This window comes from Myotis brandtii, unplaced genomic scaffold (assembly GCF_000412655.1).
Source record: "Myotis brandtii unplaced genomic scaffold, ASM41265v1 scaffold743, whole genome shotgun sequence".
NCBI classification, from domain to species: domain Eukaryota; kingdom Metazoa; phylum Chordata; class Mammalia; order Chiroptera; family Vespertilionidae; genus Myotis; species Myotis brandtii.
In genome coordinates this window covers 280,400-301,401 of record NW_005370960.1, presented here as the reverse complement: position 1 = coordinate 301,401, position 21,002 = coordinate 280,400, and the positions used below count along the sequence as shown (strand labels likewise).

At 60.5% G+C, this 21,002-nt stretch overlaps 1 protein-coding gene across 9 annotated transcripts in view; it reads right to left on the bottom strand.

Moving 5' to 3' along the window:
• Positions 1–21,002, bottom strand: part of GRB10 (growth factor receptor-bound protein 10) — a 125,270-nt gene that overhangs the window by 5,604 nt on the left and 98,664 nt on the right. For 6 of the 9 annotated variants that reach the window (XM_014530554.1, XM_005882858.2, XM_005882863.2 and 3 more), the window contains 12 exons: positions 20,301–20,384; positions 18,120–18,306; positions 8,380–8,536; positions 7,756–7,871; positions 6,881–6,949; positions 5,520–5,657; positions 4,326–4,436; positions 3,887–3,985; positions 1,925–2,005; positions 1,129–1,251; positions 302–368; positions 46–133 (listed from right to left, as the gene is read on the bottom strand). In XM_014530554.1, the coding sequence (XP_014386040.1) occupies positions 46–133; positions 302–368; positions 1,129–1,251; positions 1,925–2,005; positions 3,887–3,985; positions 4,326–4,436; positions 5,520–5,657; positions 6,881–6,949; positions 7,756–7,871; positions 8,380–8,536; positions 18,120–18,306; positions 20,301–20,384 (1,320 nt within the window). The remainder of the gene's footprint in view (positions 1–45; positions 134–301; positions 369–1,128; positions 1,252–1,924; positions 2,006–3,886; positions 3,986–4,325; positions 4,437–5,519; positions 5,658–6,880; positions 6,950–7,755; positions 7,872–8,379; positions 8,537–18,119; positions 18,307–20,300; positions 20,385–21,002) is intronic. The other 3 variants (XM_014530556.1, XM_014530557.1, XM_014530558.1) reach the window with 3 other exon arrangements.

Genomic DNA, 21,002 nt, shown 5'->3' with positions numbered 1-21,002 from the left:
ACGCGCCCGCCTTGCACAGCCCTCAGCGCCTGCCCGCGCGCTTACCCGTCCACCAGCCCCTGCTGCTTGATGATGCGGTGCGACTCCTCCCTGGAGATGCGGCCATGGAACCAGTGCTGGCTCTTGTGAATCACTGAGGAGGGAGAGAGGGAGGAAGAGAGGGAGGTTGGGTCCCGGCCCTGCGGGGGGCTGCCCGAGCACAGCGGTGTGGCGGGCGGGCCCCTTCCTGAGGCCCGGCGGGCACTCTGGGCGGACGGCGTGTGTAGGGGGTGGGAGCCACACACAGGCAGAGCCCACGTACCGGTGTTGAGGGAGGAGTGGGCGAGGGGGCTTTGGCTGCCCAGGGCGCTCATCCTGGTGCTGCGTCTCTGCAAGGGAAATGCCACGTCAGTGCTGCCAGCAGATGGGCAGGGCCAGGACCCCGTCGACGCCACTCGGGGCGTCCTGCCCGGGGAGGACGGGGCCTGGCCCCTGGAGTGACCGCCTGAGCCTGTCCGCCTGAGCCTGTCTGCCCACGGAGAACAACGAGCTTGCGGGTCCCAGTGGGTAAAGCGGAGCCAGGAGCGCCGTGCAGGCGTGCTCCGGATGGTCCCCCCTCCCCCAACCGAGGCAGGGGCTCCCGTGTGTTTCCCACGGGAGACGTGTGGGGAGTTGGCTAAATCTCAGCAGAAACCACAGGCTCCCCCACTCCCTGCTGCGGGACCCTCCCCGCACGCTCCGAGCTCAGGGAGCGCTTTGGAGCCAGAGTTGCAGCTCCTGCTTCGGGCACTGTCTTCAGACTCAGAGACACGTGGGAGCTGGGTGCCGTTCTTCCATCTGGAGAGCAGGAACGTGAAGGATGGTTCGAGGCCACGGAGCCGCTCGGTGGTGGAGCCACGAGGTGTGGGCTCACCCCGGCCCTGACAAGGCCTCAGCAGGGACCGTCCTGTGTGTGGGCCCCGGCGCCCCTGCTCCTGTCCGGGTCCTTCCTGGGGCGCCCAGGGGACAGGAGGCGGGAAGGGGGTGCTGCAGACCATTCATCTCGATGCCGCCCTCCCTCCCCAACTCCTTACCCCCTGGCCAACACCTAAGAGCCACTGTCCTGGAGCAGCGCGAGGCAGGGGTCCCGCTGGGGAGGGGCTGTCGTACCCTTACCCTCCAGGCGTGTCCTTCCTCCAGGGCTGCGCTCTCAGCCTCATCGGGGTTGTCGATCACTCTTCCGGTCTGCCCGGAGAAGTCCATGGCCACGAGGGAGCTCTCGGAGACGCTGCGCTGCAAGGGGGAGCGGGTCTTGAGCACAGGAACTGCCAGAGCACTTGGGGCACTTGGCACGAAGCAGTCCCAGGCGCCAGGGGAGGGCCCGGGACACCCCTCCCAACTCTGAGGTTCGGGTGGAAATTCAGGGGCAGACAGACGGGCCCTTCAGCGACAATGGGTTTGGTCTCTCCTGAGACTAAGAAATGGCCCCTCCTGTGGGCACGTGAGTGCAGGGACACAGGCCTCTGGTGTGGCGTGAGGGACAGAGGCCCTGGGAAGGGACACAGGCCATGAAGACCTCGCACTGGGAGGAGGAGTGTGTCTGCGCCTCTGGGAAGGCAGCGTCCTGAGAGCCGGGGGGCGCTCCGCTCTACCCTCACCAGCGAAGGGCCCAGCGGCATGGCCAAGGGCACCCAGGTCTCAGGGCCGGAGGCAAAGGTGAGAGGGCAGCCCTCAGGGAGTCCAGGCCGCCACTGCCCCCTGCACGCTGAGCGGAGCATCCACCTAACCGTCCGGGGGCTGCGGGTGGGACAGGGATGGCAGCAGCCCCTGGGACAGGGGGTGCGGGGGACAGGCTGGCTTCTCTGGGACCACAGGCCTGCGCTCCCCCCTCCCCCGTAACCCCGACTGCACGAGACATGGGGGCGGCTGTTTGTGAAGAGCGGATGGGACGACACGGTCCACTTACCACGGGCCCGGAGAGGGAGCTCAGGTAGGCCGCCTTTCTGTGGTGGGGGAGCCGGTAGTTCTGGTAGAGGGTCATTCCATACTGCGGGCCAGAGGCAGAGTTAGCGCCGGTGTGTGTGTGTGGGGGGGGGGGGCTGGAGCCCCTCAGGGCCCCTCACGCCCAGTTCACTTTGCTTTTCCCAAAACAGGTCATACATGTGCACACCAGACACATCACCCAAGTACGGGGGACCTTCACCGTCGCCCCCCACCTCTGCTCACGTCCACGGCCACTCTGCTCTCCCCAAATCTCTACTTTCTCCGTCCACTAGCGTCTACACCAGTGGTTCCCAGCGTGGGGCACACGTCCCACGGGGGGCAACTGGACTTTTAAGGGGGGCAATTCGAGAGCGAGTTATTAACCGTGAATTTTTTGCATTCCTTATGGTTCTAGGGGCCTCATAGACAATATGTAAATATATGCTGCGGCATATTTATGCGTTTCAGTTCTCTATGATGTTTTGAAACTTTATTTGCTATTTTTTCCTATCACTTCGTATTATTTTTTAAACAAGTCCTTAGGACTTCCACTGTCCTTTCCTTCTTTTATTTTCCTCTTTCATGGATGCCATGTTCTTTGGAAGCTTGTTTAGACCAAGTGAATGGCCTTTTAGGCTTCCTCCATGTGAACAGGAGCTCGCTGTTTGAATAATTAGGATTCTGTGTCATGGTGGGGAGAGGGGGGTCAGGATTTTAGAGATGCTTGGGGGGGGCATGGCCAAGAGGAGGCTGGGAAGCAGGGGCTCCACGTTACAGAAAACAGGTTTCCACCCCCTCCTGCCCCAGTGCGCTCTGCACACACTGCTCTGGGCTGCTCTGGGCTGCTATTCCCGCTGTGTCCACAGGGGGACCCAGCGAGCTGCCTCCTGCCTTTTGGCTGCAGAGCGCTCCTGTGGATGTGGATGGACGCCCTGCAACGCCCTCAGCCAGCCCTGACGGACGTTTAGCTTCAGAAGTGGCCTGGGAAGGAGCCGGACACCCCATCTCAGCACCACCGTTTCTAGGAAACGGTAAGTTATAATTTTGGACCCTCCGCCTCAGTGGCAGACATCACACAAACCAAGGTTTGGGGCAGAGACGCGGGACCCCGTGCGGGGCCGTCCCGTGCGTCCCGAGGGGAGTCTGTGCTGAGCCTCTGCTGTGGCTCCACCTGGAGTCTGCCCCGCTGGAAGCAGTGGGGGGCTGGGGGCTTAGTGATGAGATTCCTGGACCACGCCCTGTGTTGGCGCCAGGTCAGCGAGCCAACTTCCCTCCTCCTGATCAATCACGGGCGTGGGCTTTGTGAACACAAGGGCTGGGAGGGACGTGGGGTCCGAGGGGTGTTTGCTCCGACGAGTGTGGGGATGGGAGGTGAGGGGGGCTCCCCCATCCCAGGCGCCCTGTTACTGAAGAGCCTGGGACTCGCTGTGGCCCCTGCTGAGAAGCTGCGGTCTGGGGCACAATCCCCAGGAGTCCCACCCCATCCACTTCCTTAGAACTCACCGCCTGGCGGCACCCCCTGCCCTGGCCACCGCTCGGCTGTGCCGCGGAGTCACGTGCGCCTGGGGACCCCCGGAGTCTAAAAGTTGGCCAGGAAAGCAATCCACCCTCCCGCGAGCTCCCTGTGCCCGACTCCTGGTCCTTCTCTCTCTCTTCCCATCGCTCTCACCCACACCCTGGCCCTCCCCCTGCCCCTACGCCCCGGGCACACGTGGTAGCGCCTAGAGGCACTCGAGGTCGGCTCACCTAGTAGGGGTGCTAGGGCACCGAGTGGGGAGACCAGGGGTGCTACGTGTCCCACCTGCACGGGCCCACCCCCACCCCGTGTGCAGTGCCCAGGCCGGCCCCTGGCTCTGCCCTCCCCCTGGGAAGCCTCTGGGAGAAGCTCCCCCAACCCCCCGACGATCAGAACCCGGGCGGAGCAGGGACAGGGGCCCGTCCGCACCTTGAGCAGCCGGAAGGCGGTCATCCAGCAGATGCGGCCCTGCTCGTCCTCCGCGCACAGCACCCGCAGCTCCTTTGTCTCCTGCAGGACTTTGTTTGGCTTTTAAAGGAGGTAAAGGAAGACGTGGTGAGTGTCCCAGAGCCAATCAGAAGCCCGCCTCGGGCTCAGGCAGACCGGAGCTGCACTCACACACACAGATTGGCTGGGCTCCCCACAGGGGCCCCTCTGAACCACCACGCCCTCCCCGGGGCCTCTGCGCTCCCCCAGGACGGACACATCCTCACACACAGGAAATCTCTTTACACGGATGAATCGATCCAGTGTGAAAGCATGTTACTGGTTTTAGAAGAAAGCAGCAAGCAAGGGAGAATGCACAGTTTGAATTCCAAAGCGGCCAGCGGGGCCCACGCTGGCTGCAGCGCCACAGGGACGGAGGTACCTTCAGGCAGAAGCCGAACTCCGTGGGGGTGTGGTACTGCTTCTTGCCGGAGATCACAGAGAAGACGCTGCAGTCGTCCAGGTCGGCCAGCAGCTGCAAGTGCCGGGGCTCCTGAGAGGGAGGAGGCGGCGTTTAGCTGGGACGGGACTGGCTGCTCCTGTCCTGGCCGACAGAGGGCAGGCTGCGCGCCTCCCGCAGACAGAGACATTCCACAGGGCACAGCCACGTGGAAGAGAACCGCTGAGTGAAAACCCAAGTCGCCCTGCCCCCACCAGAAGCCCCTCCCCATTCCTAGACAGAAGACGGCAGAACGGACTTGGCACTCTGCCAAGTCAGAGCCCGGAACCAAATGTCCGAAGTGCAGAGGGGGGGACTCTGAGCCTGAGGTCAGCACAGGCTCCGAGGCAGGTCCCATGCCACCTCCCTGTGTGGGCAGCTCCCACAGCTCCCCCCCCCCCCTCCTCTCCCACCAGCTCTGCCTCCAGCTCCAGCACACAGGTCCCCAGGCTCAGCGTCTCCAGGATAGTGAGTGAGCCAGGCGCCAGAGCCAGGCACTGGAAAGTGACTGCCCATCTCCATCAGAGGAAAGACACTCCGCAGAGGAAGGAGCCCCGCCGCCCACGCCCCTTCTCTCTGGCCTCTGCCCCCGCCCCCAGCTCCCCCTCTGGGCCGACACCCCTGGAGCAGCAGGAAACCGGGCTGATGGTCAGCACCCTCGCCAGGGGTCCCAGCCTCGCCTCCCTCTTCCTCCAGACAAGAGCAGAGACCTCAGCTCTTAAGAGGTAAATGCCCGGCCAAGGCCACTGGGCCCGGCTCCCACTGCTGGGTGGACATGGACACGAGGAGGTGCAAAGGCCCACGGGGACCTGGCTCGCTCTGGAAGCCGGCAGCTGCCTGCACCTCTCCTGCCCTCTTCCCAGTGGGGATGCATGCAAAACGGCATTTATTCCCTAAAACGTCTGTAACCGCATGAGTCCCCTCTGCCTCAGGATGGAGCAAGTCCTCAGCCTCCAGCTGGCTGGGGCCCGAGGGGAGGGGTGCAGCCTGCAGGCTCTAGGTCTGTGTGATCACCCACTGTCTCAGCCGGAGCCCAGGTAGCCAGGAGCTCCCAGGGGCCCAGGGAGCATGCAGAGGGAGGCCCCACCCACTCTGCACCAGGCCTGCCGGTGGCGCGGCCGGCGTGGCCAAGCTCACCTTAGAGGAGCCCTTGGTGGAGCAGTAGAGGCCGGACCTGCGCAGGCACAGGTACATCTTCTTCCAGGACTTGCGCCCCAGCTCCTTCACGTGCAGGAACCCTTGGATCTCGGGGCAGCTGCTGGTGTTCAGGAAGTTCTGCGAAGGGCAGGTGTGGGAGTCAGGGGCTCAGACACGGTCACAGATGCGCGACCAGCTTCCCTGACGCTGGCATTTTCTGAGTGACCAAGTGACTGTCTAGGGGTCAAGGGGGATTTTCAAACGATCAGCTTCCTTTTAAGTCTCCACCGCTCTGTCTGACTGGTGCTGAGGGGCCAGAATTCGCGTTCAAGTGGACCCTGCAATGCAGACCAGGCACAGGCCCCGCGTCCCTGTGACAGCAGAGCCGCCCGTGTTCTCACCTCCACGACATCTGACCAAAAGCCCCCCCACCAGCGCAGGCGAGGAAGTGCCCTGCCTTCCCTCCCTGGGAGCCCCGTGTGCATCTGCACACCAGCTCTCCCAGGACACCTGGGGGACAGCCAGTGCCCAGCGGACTCCTCCCCTGGGAGAGGCCCAGAGCCTCTGGGGGTGAGGCCGGGAAGGACTGGACTGAGAGGGGACACGTGGACAGTTTGGATGCACCTGGGCCCACCCTCCAGAGCCACTTCAGACCAGGCGCTTAGAGCAGCCATCAGCCTCGCGGCCAGGGCTGTGCGTGGGCCACGACTAATAAACGCTGCTGGGGCCGGAGGGCCTGGACAGGGCTCCCAGGGCTCCCAGGGCTCCGAGGCTCCTCTCGGGGGCAGAGATGCCTGGTGACCAACCAGCAGAAAAAGAGGGCTAGGGGCTGGATCCTGCCGGCCCCCTCCCATGGCTCCTCTTACACTGGGTGGAGGCGGCAGCATGGCCGCCTGCAGGCACGGCTCACTGTCATTTACAGCTGCACATGCACCGAGGGCAGCAGTGTGTTCCCTCTTCCGTTCCCGCCTTCCCTGGAGCAGCATGAGCCTCCTGAGGCCAGTGCTCCCCCCACCGCAGGGGTGCGGAGGCCTCGGTTTCTAGGCCCAGACTTGACCAATCAGACGAGCGTGCCATGGGCTCTGTGATGAGCTGAGAGCCCGTGGCCCTCCATCCTGCCCTTGCCCGCCTCCCCCTTCCGAGCCACGGCAAGTTTGTCCTGCCCACAGGGCTCTGCTCGCTCTGGAGGAGCCGGCCTCCGGCGGATTTCCCGCGTCAGCATGAATTTCTCGTTTCTCTAAACTCCATCAGGAACTGAGCTGATCCGTGATTAAGAATGGAATAGCTCCAAGTTTTTGCGAGGCCGTGGCAGCTCCAGGGAGGACTCCGGTCTGGGACCCTGAGGCCCGTCGGCCCAGTACCTGCAGGAGCTGGTTCTGACCACCGTTGGACTGCTGGCACCAGGTGACCATCTGATCCGGGAAGAAGTTCTGCAGAAGCGGGAAAACAGACGCCAAAGGTCAGTTTGGGGTGGGGAAGACCATGCTCACAGGTGTGCGGGGCGGCCACCCCCACAGCAGTCACATCCGCCCGCACTGTGCACGCCCTCCTGTCCCGTGGACATGGAGTGCCTGCTGCTCTGCGCCTGCCGGGCTGCACGTGAACGTGCGCTCAAGGCTCAGTGGCACCGAGGCAGAGGGCTGCCACGGTCCCAACTCGTGACGCGAGTCACAGCACGAGCCACACCGCTCCGGACGCTCGGAGGTGAGTGGTCACGCGCCGTCTGTTTGGGGTGCACCATTTCTCACTTCTGCATGCAGAGCAATGAAGCCACCAGAGCGAGTGGGCCCAGCCTCCTGCCCGGGTCCCCCTCTGCCTCAGGACCGTGCAGAAGCGCACTGCGCAGGCCCAAGGCCTGTTCTGGTGTTTCACCAGACAAGCACCCCCCGCACCCAAACCCCCCAAAACCAGGAAAGCCAAGACACACCCGGGAGACTAGTCAACACGCCTGGATGGTCACTGCTCTACTTGTCCTTCCACAGAGGACCACCAGGTGAGTAAGCTCTCACTCTGCTGAGCCTCGGGCCGATCTGCTGCAAGGCCGGAGCCTGCGCACCTATCCCCTCCCCGCCGGGCAGAGCGTGAGCACGAGTGAAGGTGCTTCGCTACACCGCGACCCCAAGGCCCACTGCCCGCTGCCCTGAGTCCCGGGTACACTCCGCTCTGCTCCTATGAAATCCAAGTGCCGATGGCAGGACCCCGAGTTCCGCCCCCGAACTGAGGAGACAGGACTCACGGTGGGATTTTTGAAGAACTCATATTTGCCATAATTCTTCCTGAATAAGAATTTGCTTTCGCCGGCCATGGTGCTGTCCACCTGGGCCACCAGCTCATGGTCTTCCAAGCAGCGCTCTGGGAGGAAAAGCGTTGCGTGTGAGAAGGGAGCGGACACGCAGGACCTTAAAGGCAGCTTTACACACAGCCACACCACCTGGCCGGCTCTCCTGCCACGGACATGGCAAGTGAGCGAAGAGGTGGAACGGAGCTCCATGCACATCTCCCTCGAACGCTCTGCCGAGCGCGGGAGGTGGCGAGACATGGACAGGAGGCTTCCTCTCCACTCGGCGCTGACACCAAGGGAAGAAGACAGTCACACCCTCCCGGCCAAGGCTGTGCCTCAAGTCAGAGCTGAGCACCGGCCACCACAGCTGGAGCCACACACAGACCGCAGAGCACGGCCCTGGGTGCGTGTGGGCAGGGGGCAGGGGGCAGAGGAGCCGAGGGGTGCCCTCCTGGTCTGAGGCCCTTGGTCCCTACACCCAGGAGAGGGCTGGGAGGGAGGAAGGGAACTCTTGGGGAGATAGAGAAGAGGCTGAGGCCACGGCGGTGGCTGCACGCGGAGCGCGGGTGCTGCCCCTACCGATCCCCAGGTGGGGGTGGAACTCCACCAGGGTCCAGCTGTTGTCGTCCACGCAGTGGCTGCGGTACACCAGCAGCTGGCACAGGTCCCGGGACTTCATGTCCACCGGAATCTCCACCACCTTGCAGGTCCCGTCCTCACCGAAGATTTTAACATCCTGCAACAGACGGGGCGCTCACAGGTGAGCAGCTGCAGGGAGTGGCTGGTCTGTCTGATCTCCACTTTTAAAACTTGTATTATCCAAACTTCTGACAAAGGAAAGCTAACACCACGTAGCGTGTCCCTGGCTCTCGGAGCCCGTTTCAGGTGCTGCAGCCACTGGGGGGGGGCACCAGGGCATTTCACCTGTTTCCGAAGAGACCGAGCAGGCCATCTAAAAAAGCTAGTTCTGTTTTTAAATGAGTTACGGAAAAGTAAACTTAAAAGGTGGGCTTATTAAGAAATAAAAACGGAACAAAATAAAACAGAAAAAGTAAGGCCCGAGGTGCTCCAACATATGTATCACTGTCCCCCCAGCAGCTGGTCTGTAGAGCGTCGCCCGTCCCCCGTCCACCACCTCCCACCGCCACCCCTGCCCCGACAGCCAGGAGCCCAGCAGGGCACCCTCCACGCGCCCGGGACACTGGGGACAGGCCCGCGGCCAGGCCTGAGGGACACAGGGCTTCCCCACGTGCTGTCTCAGGAAGCAGGGCGTGTGTCAGGGACGTCGGCGGCTGGGGTGAGGCCCTTCACAGTGCGGCCAATTGCAGAATCCCTGCCTCCTGTGGCTCCACTGCCCTCGCTGTCCGGGGCCCAGCACACCCGCCCCCCACCTTCTCCCGTCTCGTGTCCACTAAGGCTCAGGGAGAAGCTGAGAAGGATGAATGTGAGTTCACTGAAATGTGAAATACTAAAGAGACACGTGCAGTGACAGCACAGTCACAAACGCTGTGGCCCCGTTTTCCGGGTCCTGTCCAAAGCCCTTCAACCGGAGGGCCCCCCGGCAAAGGGAGGCCGAGGGAGCCTGGGGGGCTGTGAAATACACTCTGTCCAGCAACACACCCTCAGCCTCACGGGGAGCGCGAGATGCTGAAAAAAATCTCACCCCAACAGCCTGGAAAAAGCAGGCAGAGGAACAAGATGGCATTTTAATACTTGCTGCCTCTTGAAAGGGAGTCTGTCCCCGGCCTCTCCCACCCTCCTGTGGGCTGGGCCCCCTCCCCGCGGACCCACCAATCCTGGCTGTGGGGAGCGGTGGGCAGGCTGTCTCCAGGCAGACAGGGTGCTGCCCAGGCTCCTGGGCTCAGTCCTCTAGGTGGTAAATCAAGCCACCTGGGCAGCCAATCAGGTCCCTCCCTGGGCCTCTGCGCCCGCCCCCTGGCTCCCACTCCATGGAGGCTGCAGCTGCCTGCAGAGGTGGAGGTGGCCACTCCAGGGGAACCACTGAGCTCAGACCAAAATGCCAGGGAGTCCCTGCGCCTGTCCCGGGTGCTCTGGATCCTGCCCTTGGCCAAGTCTCTTAGAAGTCAGCGTCCCTGCGCCTCGTGCCCCCGTGGCGGCGTCAGGCCCTGACACGCTGGCCACAGCTCTGCTCCGTCACCTTCCTCCTGTCTCCCTGACCAAGCGCACATTGGTGTGCATTTCTACTAGAGGTCTCTGGCAGGAGAGGGCTGATCGCGACGAAGTCCCACTGTCCCCCACCCGCCCACAGCTCCTGGCCTGAAGGAGTTAAGCTCACTCAGCCCTGAGCTCCCAGAGGGGGGAGGCTGTGGGCCGGGGACCACCCTCCAGGTGGGCGGGTCCCACCTCTCAGCCGCCCCCCATCTCAGAAACCCCGGGGGGAGGGGGCTAGAGCAGGGCTGTGGAGCCTGCTTTCAACTCACATTAATTTTTAAAGAAATTCACCCATCTTTTTCCAGAATTTACATCTCACTTAACGGAAGTTATACTTTTATAAAACACATTAAATATTCAAATACAGCTGACATGATGGACTCTATAAAAATAAAATTTAAATAAAGAAAATACCTCTTTGGTCTCTATATAGAAACTTTTCTTAAAACTGCTTCTACATAAAAGAAGAACAAATTTAAAAATGCAAACAAAGCCATATAATCCCTCATCATATAATAACAACAACAATGATAATAATAATATGCTAACTGTATTACAGACCACGGCTTCTGTGCACAGCACCTTTTCAACTACAAAACCAGTGTGTTCCTAATTGTCCTTCTTTCCTAACTTCCTAAGAGGATCATCTGTGATTACAATAAACGTTATTTTCTCTCGAAATTCAAATTATGCTGAAGTGTGTTTTGCACCTAGGAGTCCATTTATCACTTTTCCTGCCCAAACTGGCCCTGGGGCTTTTTAAACCGCCCCCTCCCCCCTCCCACACACACACACACACACACACACACACACACACACACACACACACTCTCCTCCAGCTCTCTCCTGACCTCCTGCTGTGCCAGGCCACCCAAGGTCTATATATAGTCTGGGTATTAAAAGCTGAGACCTGCTTTGTCACAGGGCCATGTCCACCGATTCCCAGGGCAGGCCGGGCTGGGGACCGCCTGGGGGCAGGGGAGCGGGCCTGCTGCCGTCCTGTGGCCGAGACAGACAAAGGGACGCATGGTCCAGCCACAAGACCTGGAACCCACGCTGCCCGCCCTGTCCCTGACGCAGGGCACGTCCGCATACCCAGCAGGCCTGCTGACAGAAACCTAGAAAGCCACTGCACGTACCAGCAACTTCAAAGTGGGCATGGGGTTGGAGCTACAGAGACAGTATTTCTAATAAATACACAGGCACAAAGGAAGTGCTACCGGTACGGCCCGCCACCGGCCACCACACCTTCGAAAGCCAGAAGTTCCAGAGGGAGCACTGTGCGCCCAGCCACAGGGGGCTCATTGTGGAAGCAGCTAGAGTGTTCCAGGCTTTGGTGCCCCAGCCTGGCCGAGGGCCGCTGGGAGCAGGCTGCGCCCCAGTGAGGCCTGCGCAGGGCGGCCCAGCAAGGCTCTCAGGCAGGCCCAGGCCTCTGCCTGCCACAGCTCAGCGGGCTGGGAGCAGACCTCGACTTGGGCAGTTTCCCAGGGGATGACCTGTCCAGGGACAGAGACCCGGGTGACGTTAGGGTGGGGAAGACGCGGAGGGAAGACTCCCAGTGCCAGCGCGGCTCAGCGACCTCAGGCAGGTGACTGGCTACCTGGGTCTCACTTCCCCCCATGCCCTGGGGCTGCTGGGAGAGCCAGCAATGCTGGGAAGCACAAAGCGCAACAGGTGGGACCTGCGGAGGCTCCACGCTCAGCCTGGCCGAGGGACCCCGCCGCGCTGTGCCTCAGTCTCCTTGTCTGCAAAATGGGAACCTGTGAGTAACACTGGCTCGTGACGTCAGCCTGGCCTGGCTAATGACAGCCACTGCTTTCTGCGCCCTGGGGTGCACTCGAATGCAAATGGGAATACAGACGTGGGAACAAGGCAGGCACAGGGAGAGGCCCCGGGACCCCGGCAGCCGCTCGGCTCCGAGCTGCTCTGACTCTGAACTGGTTTGCAATTCTGAGAACATCAGTTTCTTGCCCGTAAGATGGAGCGGCAGCACGTCAGCCGGAAAAGTGGACCAGAACCCTGGCCTTTTCCCCCTGCGGTCACCAAGTGGCTAATGGCCTTTCACAATAAAACCCTGATATTAAATGGGGCACGTGATGTCACAGCAGAGCCTCTCTTCAGAGTCAGGTGGGGGTGGGCAAATGCTTTCCGGCTCCCGCCTCCTGCTGGGCGTGGCGCTGCTGCCTGGCATGGACCCCTGAGCCCCAGGCGACGCAGGTCCACCCTGCCCGGGGCTCTGGTGCTGCTTTTCAGACACGCCTCGTACAGACTGAGAAGCAGAAGCTCACACGTGTGCCAATGGAACGGCAGGAAATGGATAACAATCAGGGCTGAAGGCCCATCATCTCCACAGGCCCACACTACATTTTGGGGAGCCTGGTTTTTTGTCTCGGGGTCCCCAACGGGTGGACTCCCGCTTCAGGCCCGACACACCGAGCCCGCTGACCTGGGACCTCCGGGCTCTGGCCCAGGTCACCTGGTGAACACAGAAACGGGGCTCTTAGCTCCTCGCACCAAGCACCCCCGTCCCCGTGCGGGATGGACAGCTCTGGACGGAGAGCCACCCTGTCCGCGGAGGGAGCCCAGGAGAGGCCCTGGGTTCTACTGCACAGACACCAAAGAGCTGGGAGCTCCAGGCCAGTTCTCAGCTCTTCACTTTCATCACCTCCAAGTGAGGATGTGAGCTGGGCCCCTCAGTCACTCAGAGTCTCTTGTAAAAACGGGGGGCTAGATGCTTACGGAAGAGCCAACCTGGGTCCCAGCAGCCGGGAGGGGACCCGGGAGGGGGGTCAGCGGGGGAAGCAGGCTGACTGCCAGGGGGTGGGGGCAGCTGAGGGAACTGGAGGAGCGTCAGCTGCGCCTGGCAGGTGGGGGGGAGGGGCGGCTGGGACAGCCAGGCCACGCCAGGGTCCAGCGCTCCCTGCAGGCAGCTGTCGCTGCCCCCCCCCAGATGAGGTAAGGAAATCTGGGAGGCAGAATGGCTCGTCCGGTCCAAGAAACGAACCCGGGGGGGCCAGGCTCTGAACCCAGGGCGCTGGGCTGCTGGCCCCTTCCTGCCAGCAAGATGTTCAGCACGGGACTCCCCCTGCCAAGAGGGACCCCAGCTTCCCAGGACACACCAGGCGGTTCCCTCTGGGGTGCCCTGGAGGCCCCAAACAGGCAGGCCTAGCACGTGCGGAGGAAAGTAAGCTTACGTCAGACCAGAGCAGGACCAGGGTGAGGCTAGTCAGTTCGGTGAGAAAATGTAGTTCTGCTGATGTTTCCAGTCCTGCTCTCCGTCAGCCCTGCTGCTGCGAGCCGCGAGGCCTGTCACGGGAGCTCACCGCGTGCGCACGTGGCTCTGATCACAATCACCGTCCGGCCCGCCTCCCCGCCTCCGACGGACTCTAAGAGAACCATCTGCCTCACAGCCTCCTCATCGCAAGGTCTCAGTGAGAACAGAAAATATGGAGCCTTTGCAAGTCCCTCGTAAAGAAGCTAAAGCTCTAAAAATAACCTGCACAACCGTTTCTGGAAGTCAGCCAGGACTTCAGAGTCCCTGGGCGCTGCCCCGGAGGAATGGCGCTCACCACCAGGGCGGCGACAGGGCCCAGCACGGAGGCCGCCGGCCTCTGCCTGCTCCGTCCCCACCAGGTGGGCTTGCTTGCAAGAACCAATTTTGATCTGTTCATCTGTATCTTTTCAGCTTTTCTAGAATGGATGTGTACGGCCTGCTACTCTGACAAAAGCAGTTTTTATAAAGGTGTTCTACAGAAAACCAGAATAAGGGCATCTTGAAAACCTCCCTGGGGGCCTGAGGGGAGGAGCAGACCCCCCCCCCACCGCCCTGGAGCTGAGTGCAGGGTGCGGCCGCCCTCCAGGCCTCAGCTTGCTCCAGGGGCACAAGTGCCACCCCAGCGAGTCTGCAAGGAACTCTCGAGGGCTCCTAGCGGGGTCCCTGCCAAGCACAGGCAATGCCCTCTAAACTCGGGGTCCCCACCACACGATCGGGGTCCCAGCCCACAGACCTGCCCAGTGGCACATGCGGCAGGGGTGGCAGCAAGGGCGCCACGTCGGCGTGGGCCTGTCTGCCAGGCGAGGCTGTGCTCTCATCCCCTACGAGTGATAAAGTGCGAAGTGGACGTGCGTTTGGCTCACTGGGTCCTGCTGGTTGGCTCAGCAGCAGCTGCTGCCCGTCGGGCAGGTCTCTGGGTGGGGCTGTCACAGCTGCTGCTGAGAACTCGTCAGTGACCAGCCCTGAAGGAGGGGGACAGGCCTGCAGCGTCCCCAGGGCTGGAGCTGGGGCTCTGGGTGCCGCCGCCTGGGCTCCCCAAGCCAGGGCTTCTCCCAGGAGGAGAGGAGAGGCAGGGACCCGCAGGGCCACCCAGAAATGGCCAAGGAAAAGAAATCGTCTTTGTTGAAAGAACTTCCTCAGAGAGTTGGTAACTAAACGTTTGTTCCATTTGCATATTGTAATCTTAAAAGCCAACAAAAATGGTTTATATTCTTTCTCTAGAAAATCGTCCAGGGAAGCCACATGACTGGCTGTGGTGGCCAAAAAATAGAGGAGGATTGAGTGTGACCCTCCCTCCGAATTCCAGAGGAGAGGAGTGGGGGTGGAGACAGGAGTCCACGCTGCAGCTGCAGCAGCTGCTCCCAGCAGGCCACGTGTGCAGGCCAGCAGCCTGGAGGTGTGGAGGGAGGCCTGGGGCCTGGGGAGGGCTGGGCGGAGAGAAGAGGGGAACGATGGGGAGCGAGGGGCCCCTGGGAGGGGATACAGCACACACTGTCTGAGTCATCCCCTGGCCCTCGGACTCCGGGCCCCTCCAGGGGTGGGGCCTTGGGGGGGTGAGGAAGTGGCAGCTGTCCACCCATCACTCACAGAAAACAGGCAGCAAGGGGAAGGCAGGAAAGGGAGCCAGTGGGGGGGAGGGGGGCGAGGAAAGAGGATTTTATGTTCTAAAACGACAGGGACATGCTGGTGAGTCTCGGGCTGACCCTGGCTCTGGGACGGCCATCGTGGCCATTCCGGGATACAGCTGCTCCTGTCCTGCGGGAGCCCGAGCCCTGCTCTCCGGGATCCTGGCAGACACAACCCTGCGACTCTGCCGAGTGTCCAAATGTGGGAAGAGCAGGCGCACAGCTCCCCCGCTCAGGGCCCCCGGGTCCCCCAACACGCGGGTTCGGCTTCAGTGAACCCCTGGTTCTAATGGATTCTGACCTCGAAGGCACCAGAAAAGGCGGGGTGGGCACCCTTTGCAGGGGCTAAGAAGAGAGAGCTGGACGCGTTGGCATGAGGGCTGGGGGGGGCACTGAGGAAGGAGGGGTCTGGCTCCAGGACGGGCCATGGAGGCCCTGACGGGGGGAGGGGGGGGTGAGGCAGGCACGTCGTCTCCACACCGGCACTCGCTGGGAAATAACCTGTACTTGGCAACCGAGGGTAGTTTTTCTCGCCAAAGATGGTCTGATGTCGAGGCCCATTCATTAAATCTTCAAGCCTCAGGAGACCCAGTTTTGCTCGTTAGTAAATGCCTGTCAAAGCCCTACGCAAGGCAATTAATTCACTTCCAGAAAATTAATTTTTAAAATTAAGCAAAGAGAGAAGAGCTGATTTGGAGCAAAGACAATATTTATGCCCTATTAATAATGGGGTTAAAATATGTGACTAATTGTGTTTACAAAACAAACGGGAAAACTTGCTGCAGCAAGTCCCCGTGCGGCTGCGCGAGGACCTTCACTGGCTGGAAGGCCCGCCCGGCCACGTGGTCCGGAGCACTCCTGAGTGTGCACTGCTTGCCCGACTTCAGAAATCGGGGCTTCCTGTGCGTTCCTCTCCAGCCCCTCCGTGGCCCTCCTCCCCTCCTGTCCCCCAGGCAGCTGGCCCACTCACACGTGTCCCCTGCTTCCTCTGAATGTGACTGTCCCTGCCGTCGAGCACCAAGACCTGACTCTACCCCCTGCTGGCTCGCCCACATACACACGCCCGTTTCCCTCTCCACCGCGTCATGTCTGTGGGGCACTGGCCCACTCCCGTGTGCGGGACAGGCCTCCGTGCGGAGGGGACCCCGGTTCCAGATCACGGAGCCCGGCTGCCCAGGGCCTCTGCCTCCTGCCCGGATCTCAGGCACAAGAAGTGCACTTCCTCCCCCCTGCAGCCAATAGGGCCTCCAGTTTCCTGCAGCCAAAGGCAGCTGAGAGCACATGACGCAGAGCCCTGCCCTGCCCCGGGAGGAAGCCCAAACAGCGCATCTCTCTCCGAGTGAGCCAGGCCCCTGGCATCGCACGGGCCTGCAGGCTGCGCCCAGGAGAGGGTGGCCAGGCTGCTTCCTCGTACTTGGTGTGCAGAGGCAGGACATCGACGTCCCCTGTCCCTCAGGCGTGTGGCACAGAAGGAGCCCAACCTCCTTGCCCACCACAGTTCCAGGCTGGGCAGGAACCCACGGCCGCCTGCCCACCACGACCCACAGTGCCAACGCCACCTGCTTTGCACAAGATCAGGTCAGAGCACCCGCCCCTCCGAGAACACAACCTGCAGCTCGCTCCATGCCTGCGGGTCTCCAGGGCCCGGAGGAATCTGTGTGACAGAAACACAGACACCAACACCAAGAAACACGGGGCCAACCCAAGAAAAGCAGCAGGCGGAATTCCTGGGTTTCCTGATTCTCCTTCGAGTTGGACAGTCCGTGGGGGTGGAGGCCAGGGGCTTGCCAGCCGCCGCGAGAGCCAGATAATATTTTCACGGCCTTATTTTAGGATGAGTAACTTTGTAAACAGCCCCAGTGACCAATCCACAGACAGCTTGTCTAGACCCTTATTTGAAGCAGAAGGTCACCAGGGAGGCAGACGTCCCGAATGGGCTGCAGGCATGTGACAAAGGGCCGCGGCCTGGCAGCTCGGCTCCAGACGGGCCTGACCTCACTCGCTCAGTGCTGATGGGGGACAACGCGGCCCGCTCTGGAGGCGTGAGGTCAGAACGGGGGCAGAGCTCAGCAGCCGGGAGCACCAGGAGAAACGCCTTCCTGACAGCGCGCCCGCCCCTGCCCCGCACGGGACGGGAGGGTTTTCAGAGAACAGGGACTGGGACATCTCCCTTCACAGCAAACGTGGAAAAATACCGAGAGAGTAGAAGGGAACGGTTCTAGCAGAAAAGGCAAAGGAACTTGTGAAACACTTTTGCTGAAAAGAAAGAACATCAGGGCCCAGTTAAAATCAGAGGCTCTGGAGCCTGAGGTCAGCATGCACCCCAAATCTCACACTCACACTGGGTCCCATCAGCCCCACCATTCATACTGGGTCCCATCTAAGTTCCACCAACTTAGAGCTGGGCCTCAGTTTCCCTGCTACAGAGAGAGAACACTTACACCTACCTCTTAGGTTGTTTTGGGAAATAGACATATAAGCAAATAAAAAATGAGCCACTGAGAGCAGTGCCTGGCACACAGCGAGCCCTCGGTGGGCGTCAGAAGCGCCGTGGTCATGGCGGTTATGTTATACTTACTCCTCCAACCCCCCAACACACACAAACAGGACATTCCTGGGCCTCCCTCTGAGCCTGGGACCCACCCTGGCCCAGGCCCTGCCAACCAGGAGGGATGGAGCCGCCGGCCCATCCCTGACGAGCTGATTACTGGTGCCTTGACCTTGGGCACGTGCCTGACACTCTCTGTGCCTCAGCTCCCCCCACGCCCCCCCCCCACCCGGAGATGATGGCGCACAATTCGCACGGCACAGCCTCCTTTAGCGTAGAAACTACTGGTTCAAGAAGTGAAAATCCTTCCCAGAGCAGATCACATTCAACTCGGGACTGTAACGTGGACCCTTCCTGCTCACTGCCGGGCAGGGGCCCGAGAGAGCCCAGCCCTGAGCCCCTCGTCTGCCCCCCATAATGTGGTGGTGAAATGGTTCAGAAAACTAACATTCATTCTTCAGAAGCAAACTGTTGTGACTCTAAAAATCACTTTTATGAGACTCCTAAAACATACAGATACACCGTTGACTTAATAACTGAAGTTTTGGTCAATAAGTTAAGAAGTCGTACAAGGCGACAAGTGTAACTGCCAGAGGAAAAGAACTAAGAGAGAAGATCTGTCTCTCCCTTCTTCCCGCAGGAAGAAGCCCATGTGCCTGCCCACGGCCAGCAGCCTGTGCTCAGCCCGGGGCCCACTCACCGTCTTCGCCGGGGGCTGGGGCTGGCTTGGAGGCGGCAGGAAGCCCGAGCCCGAGCCCGAGCCGGAGCCCGAGCCGGAGCCTGCCGCGAGCGCAGAGGAGCTCTCCTTTTTGCCGAGCTCTGGGAAAGGGTTGGGAATGGCCGGCAGCGACGAGGTTTTCAACTGCTGGTCTTCCTCCTGCAGGCGCCTGGGAGGAGAGATGACCACTGGTTAAAAGCTGCCGCCCGACACGACCCGGCAGTCCCACGCAAGACATAGAGGCACTCGAATAGGTCAGTAAATACGGGGTGGTCACAACAGGACTATTCACAACAGTCAAAGGCAGAAGCAACCCGCGTGTCCATCGACGCATGAATGGATGGCAAAATGGGGTCCATCCATAAATAGGGGATAGTATTCAGTCTTGAAAAGGGACAACATTCTGACACATGCTATGACATGGATGAGCCTTGAGGACACTTTGCTAATTGAAAGAAGCCAGTCACAAAAAGACAAATCCTGTATGAGCTCACTCCTCAGCAAACTCAGAGACACAAAGTGGAAAGTGGGTGCTGGGGCCCGGGGAGGCCAGATGGGGCGTTCGTGTTGAATGGGGACAGTTTTAATTTTGCAAGATGGCCAAGTTCTGGAGATTGGTTGAATGACAATGTGAAGATATGTAACACTGGAACTGTACCCTTAAAAATGGTCCAGATGGTCACGTTTATGGCATGTGTATTTTGCCACAATTAAACACTTGGAAAAAACGACCATCTCAGACTCACAGGGGAAAGGCTCCCCGACCCAGGCGAGAAGCGCTCGCACACGCCCATCGCAGACGGTGCCCTCAGCACTTCTGTTCCAGGAAGACCTGCCATGCGGAGAGGTTTTGTGAATAAGGGCATTCTCACGAGCATAACAACTGCTTTCCGATGACCTTGAATGAGCACTTCTCTGACCCAATACAAATATTCCAAGAGACTTCCTGCACCCTCATCTCAAAGCTTAGTTACACAAAGAGGCCGCTGAAACTGAACTAATTGGAAAGCAATGCTGCACGTGGCCGTCCACCCTGAAGCACAGAAGCCCGGGCCGGTGCCCTCCCAGGAATGCCCTGCTGCACCCACTCGCACCACCGAGAGCCACTTCCTAATCGCACTGCACCGCCCTCTCCTTGGCGTCTCTCCAGAGCTCCCTCCTCCCGGGAACACAAGCCTCACTTGTCATACAACCAAGCAAAACATACACAGATGATGAATCAGATGTAATTAGGAAAACAGCAGAAAAACCAAGTTCAAAGTGAAAGCGAGAACAGTGCAAAGTGCCCTGTTTCCTCGCCCCAGGGATCCTGCGGGCAGTGGCGGCCCACAGGCACCGGGCTCTGCTGGGAGGGAGCCCGCTCCCTGTCCAGGCGCTGCCCTGCGGGGGCCGCCTGGTCCCTGTCCCCGCTGGGCATTCCCGTCCTTCTCTGCACAGACCCCGAGGGGAACCGCTCCTGCAGACTGTCTTCCCATCACTCTCTCGCTCATTTTACAATCTGGCTACACGAATGGTCCATTCGCTTTCTTGGGGAGGATGGGGAGAGGGCGGTGCGCCAGGACAGAAACAGACACGGGGACCCTCGCACAGGTTCCCCGGGTCCTGCAGGCCCGGGCGGCCGTGCCACGTGGCCCCGGCAGGGATGCCCATGTCCACCGTGCGTGCTGCCACGGCACAAGGGAGCCCGGCGCCTGGAAGACGTGACAGCCGCCACCCCGACACCCCGCCAGCGGGTTCGTTTCCCTGCTGACAAGTCTCCCTCTCCCTGTGACAGCTTCTGCCTGGGCGGACGTCTAGCTGTCATGTGTGTCCCTGGCCCGGACACGCCCACCTTCAGTGCCTTCCTGCCCAGACCTGGAACCAGGGGCCCAACAATGTGACTTGGTTTTGACTCCTAGTAGGAGATGCTGACGTTCTAACGCTCCAGTTGTTCACAAAACCTCCTCTTTTGTAGGCTTTCCTGAGCATTTAAAAAGTCCTATGTGTTTTAAGGCAGTAAAAATACTGTGTGTGAGATTTTAAAGATGGATTTATGTGGCCATTCATCTGTGCAAACCCACAGCACGTCCACCACCAGGAGGGAACCCTAACGGGTAAGAGGGACTTTGGGTGATGATGACGTGTTAAGGCAGATTCATCGATTATAACAAATATTAACAATACCTCTGGTGGGGATGTTGACGATGGGGGAGGGGAGTGTACAGGAAATCTCTGTATCTTCCTCTGAATTTTGCTAGGAACCTAAAACTGAATTTAAAAATAAAATCTTAAAAAACAAACAAACAAACAAAACATTATCCTCAATGAAAAAGGCTGGATACATAAGGTCCCATGTTACAGGGTTCCACTGAGTGGAACGTCCAGAACAGATGAACCCACAGCAAGGCTGTTGAGGGGCGGTGGCCGGGGCTGTGAGCGCGGACGGGGCGCGCTGACGGGGGAGGACTTCCTGAGGACGGAAGTGTCCTGCAGCCAGAGCGAGGTCACTGCACACGCTGGGAGTGCACTGAGTGTCCCTCAACTGTGAGCTTCAAAGTGCTTCCTTTTATGTGATGTGAGTTTTGCCTCCATCAATGATGTCTGAGAGTTGACTTTACAGCAGTTCACAAATACTGTCCAAAGCTAAGCTAAGGGACATCACAATGGCTGAGACCCAGGGTGGGGGGTGCAGGGAGGACAGCCCTCCCCCGCTGCAGGAGGCCCGTGGGGACCAAGCAGACAAGCAGGGGGCCGCGGGGACGGAGCAGACACCGGGGTGAGGTGTCGTGGAGATGGAGCGGACACTCAGGGTGCGGGGCGTGAAGACCAAGCAGACAAACCGGGGGCCGTGGGGAAGGAGCAGACACTGGGGGTGGGGGGTGCGGG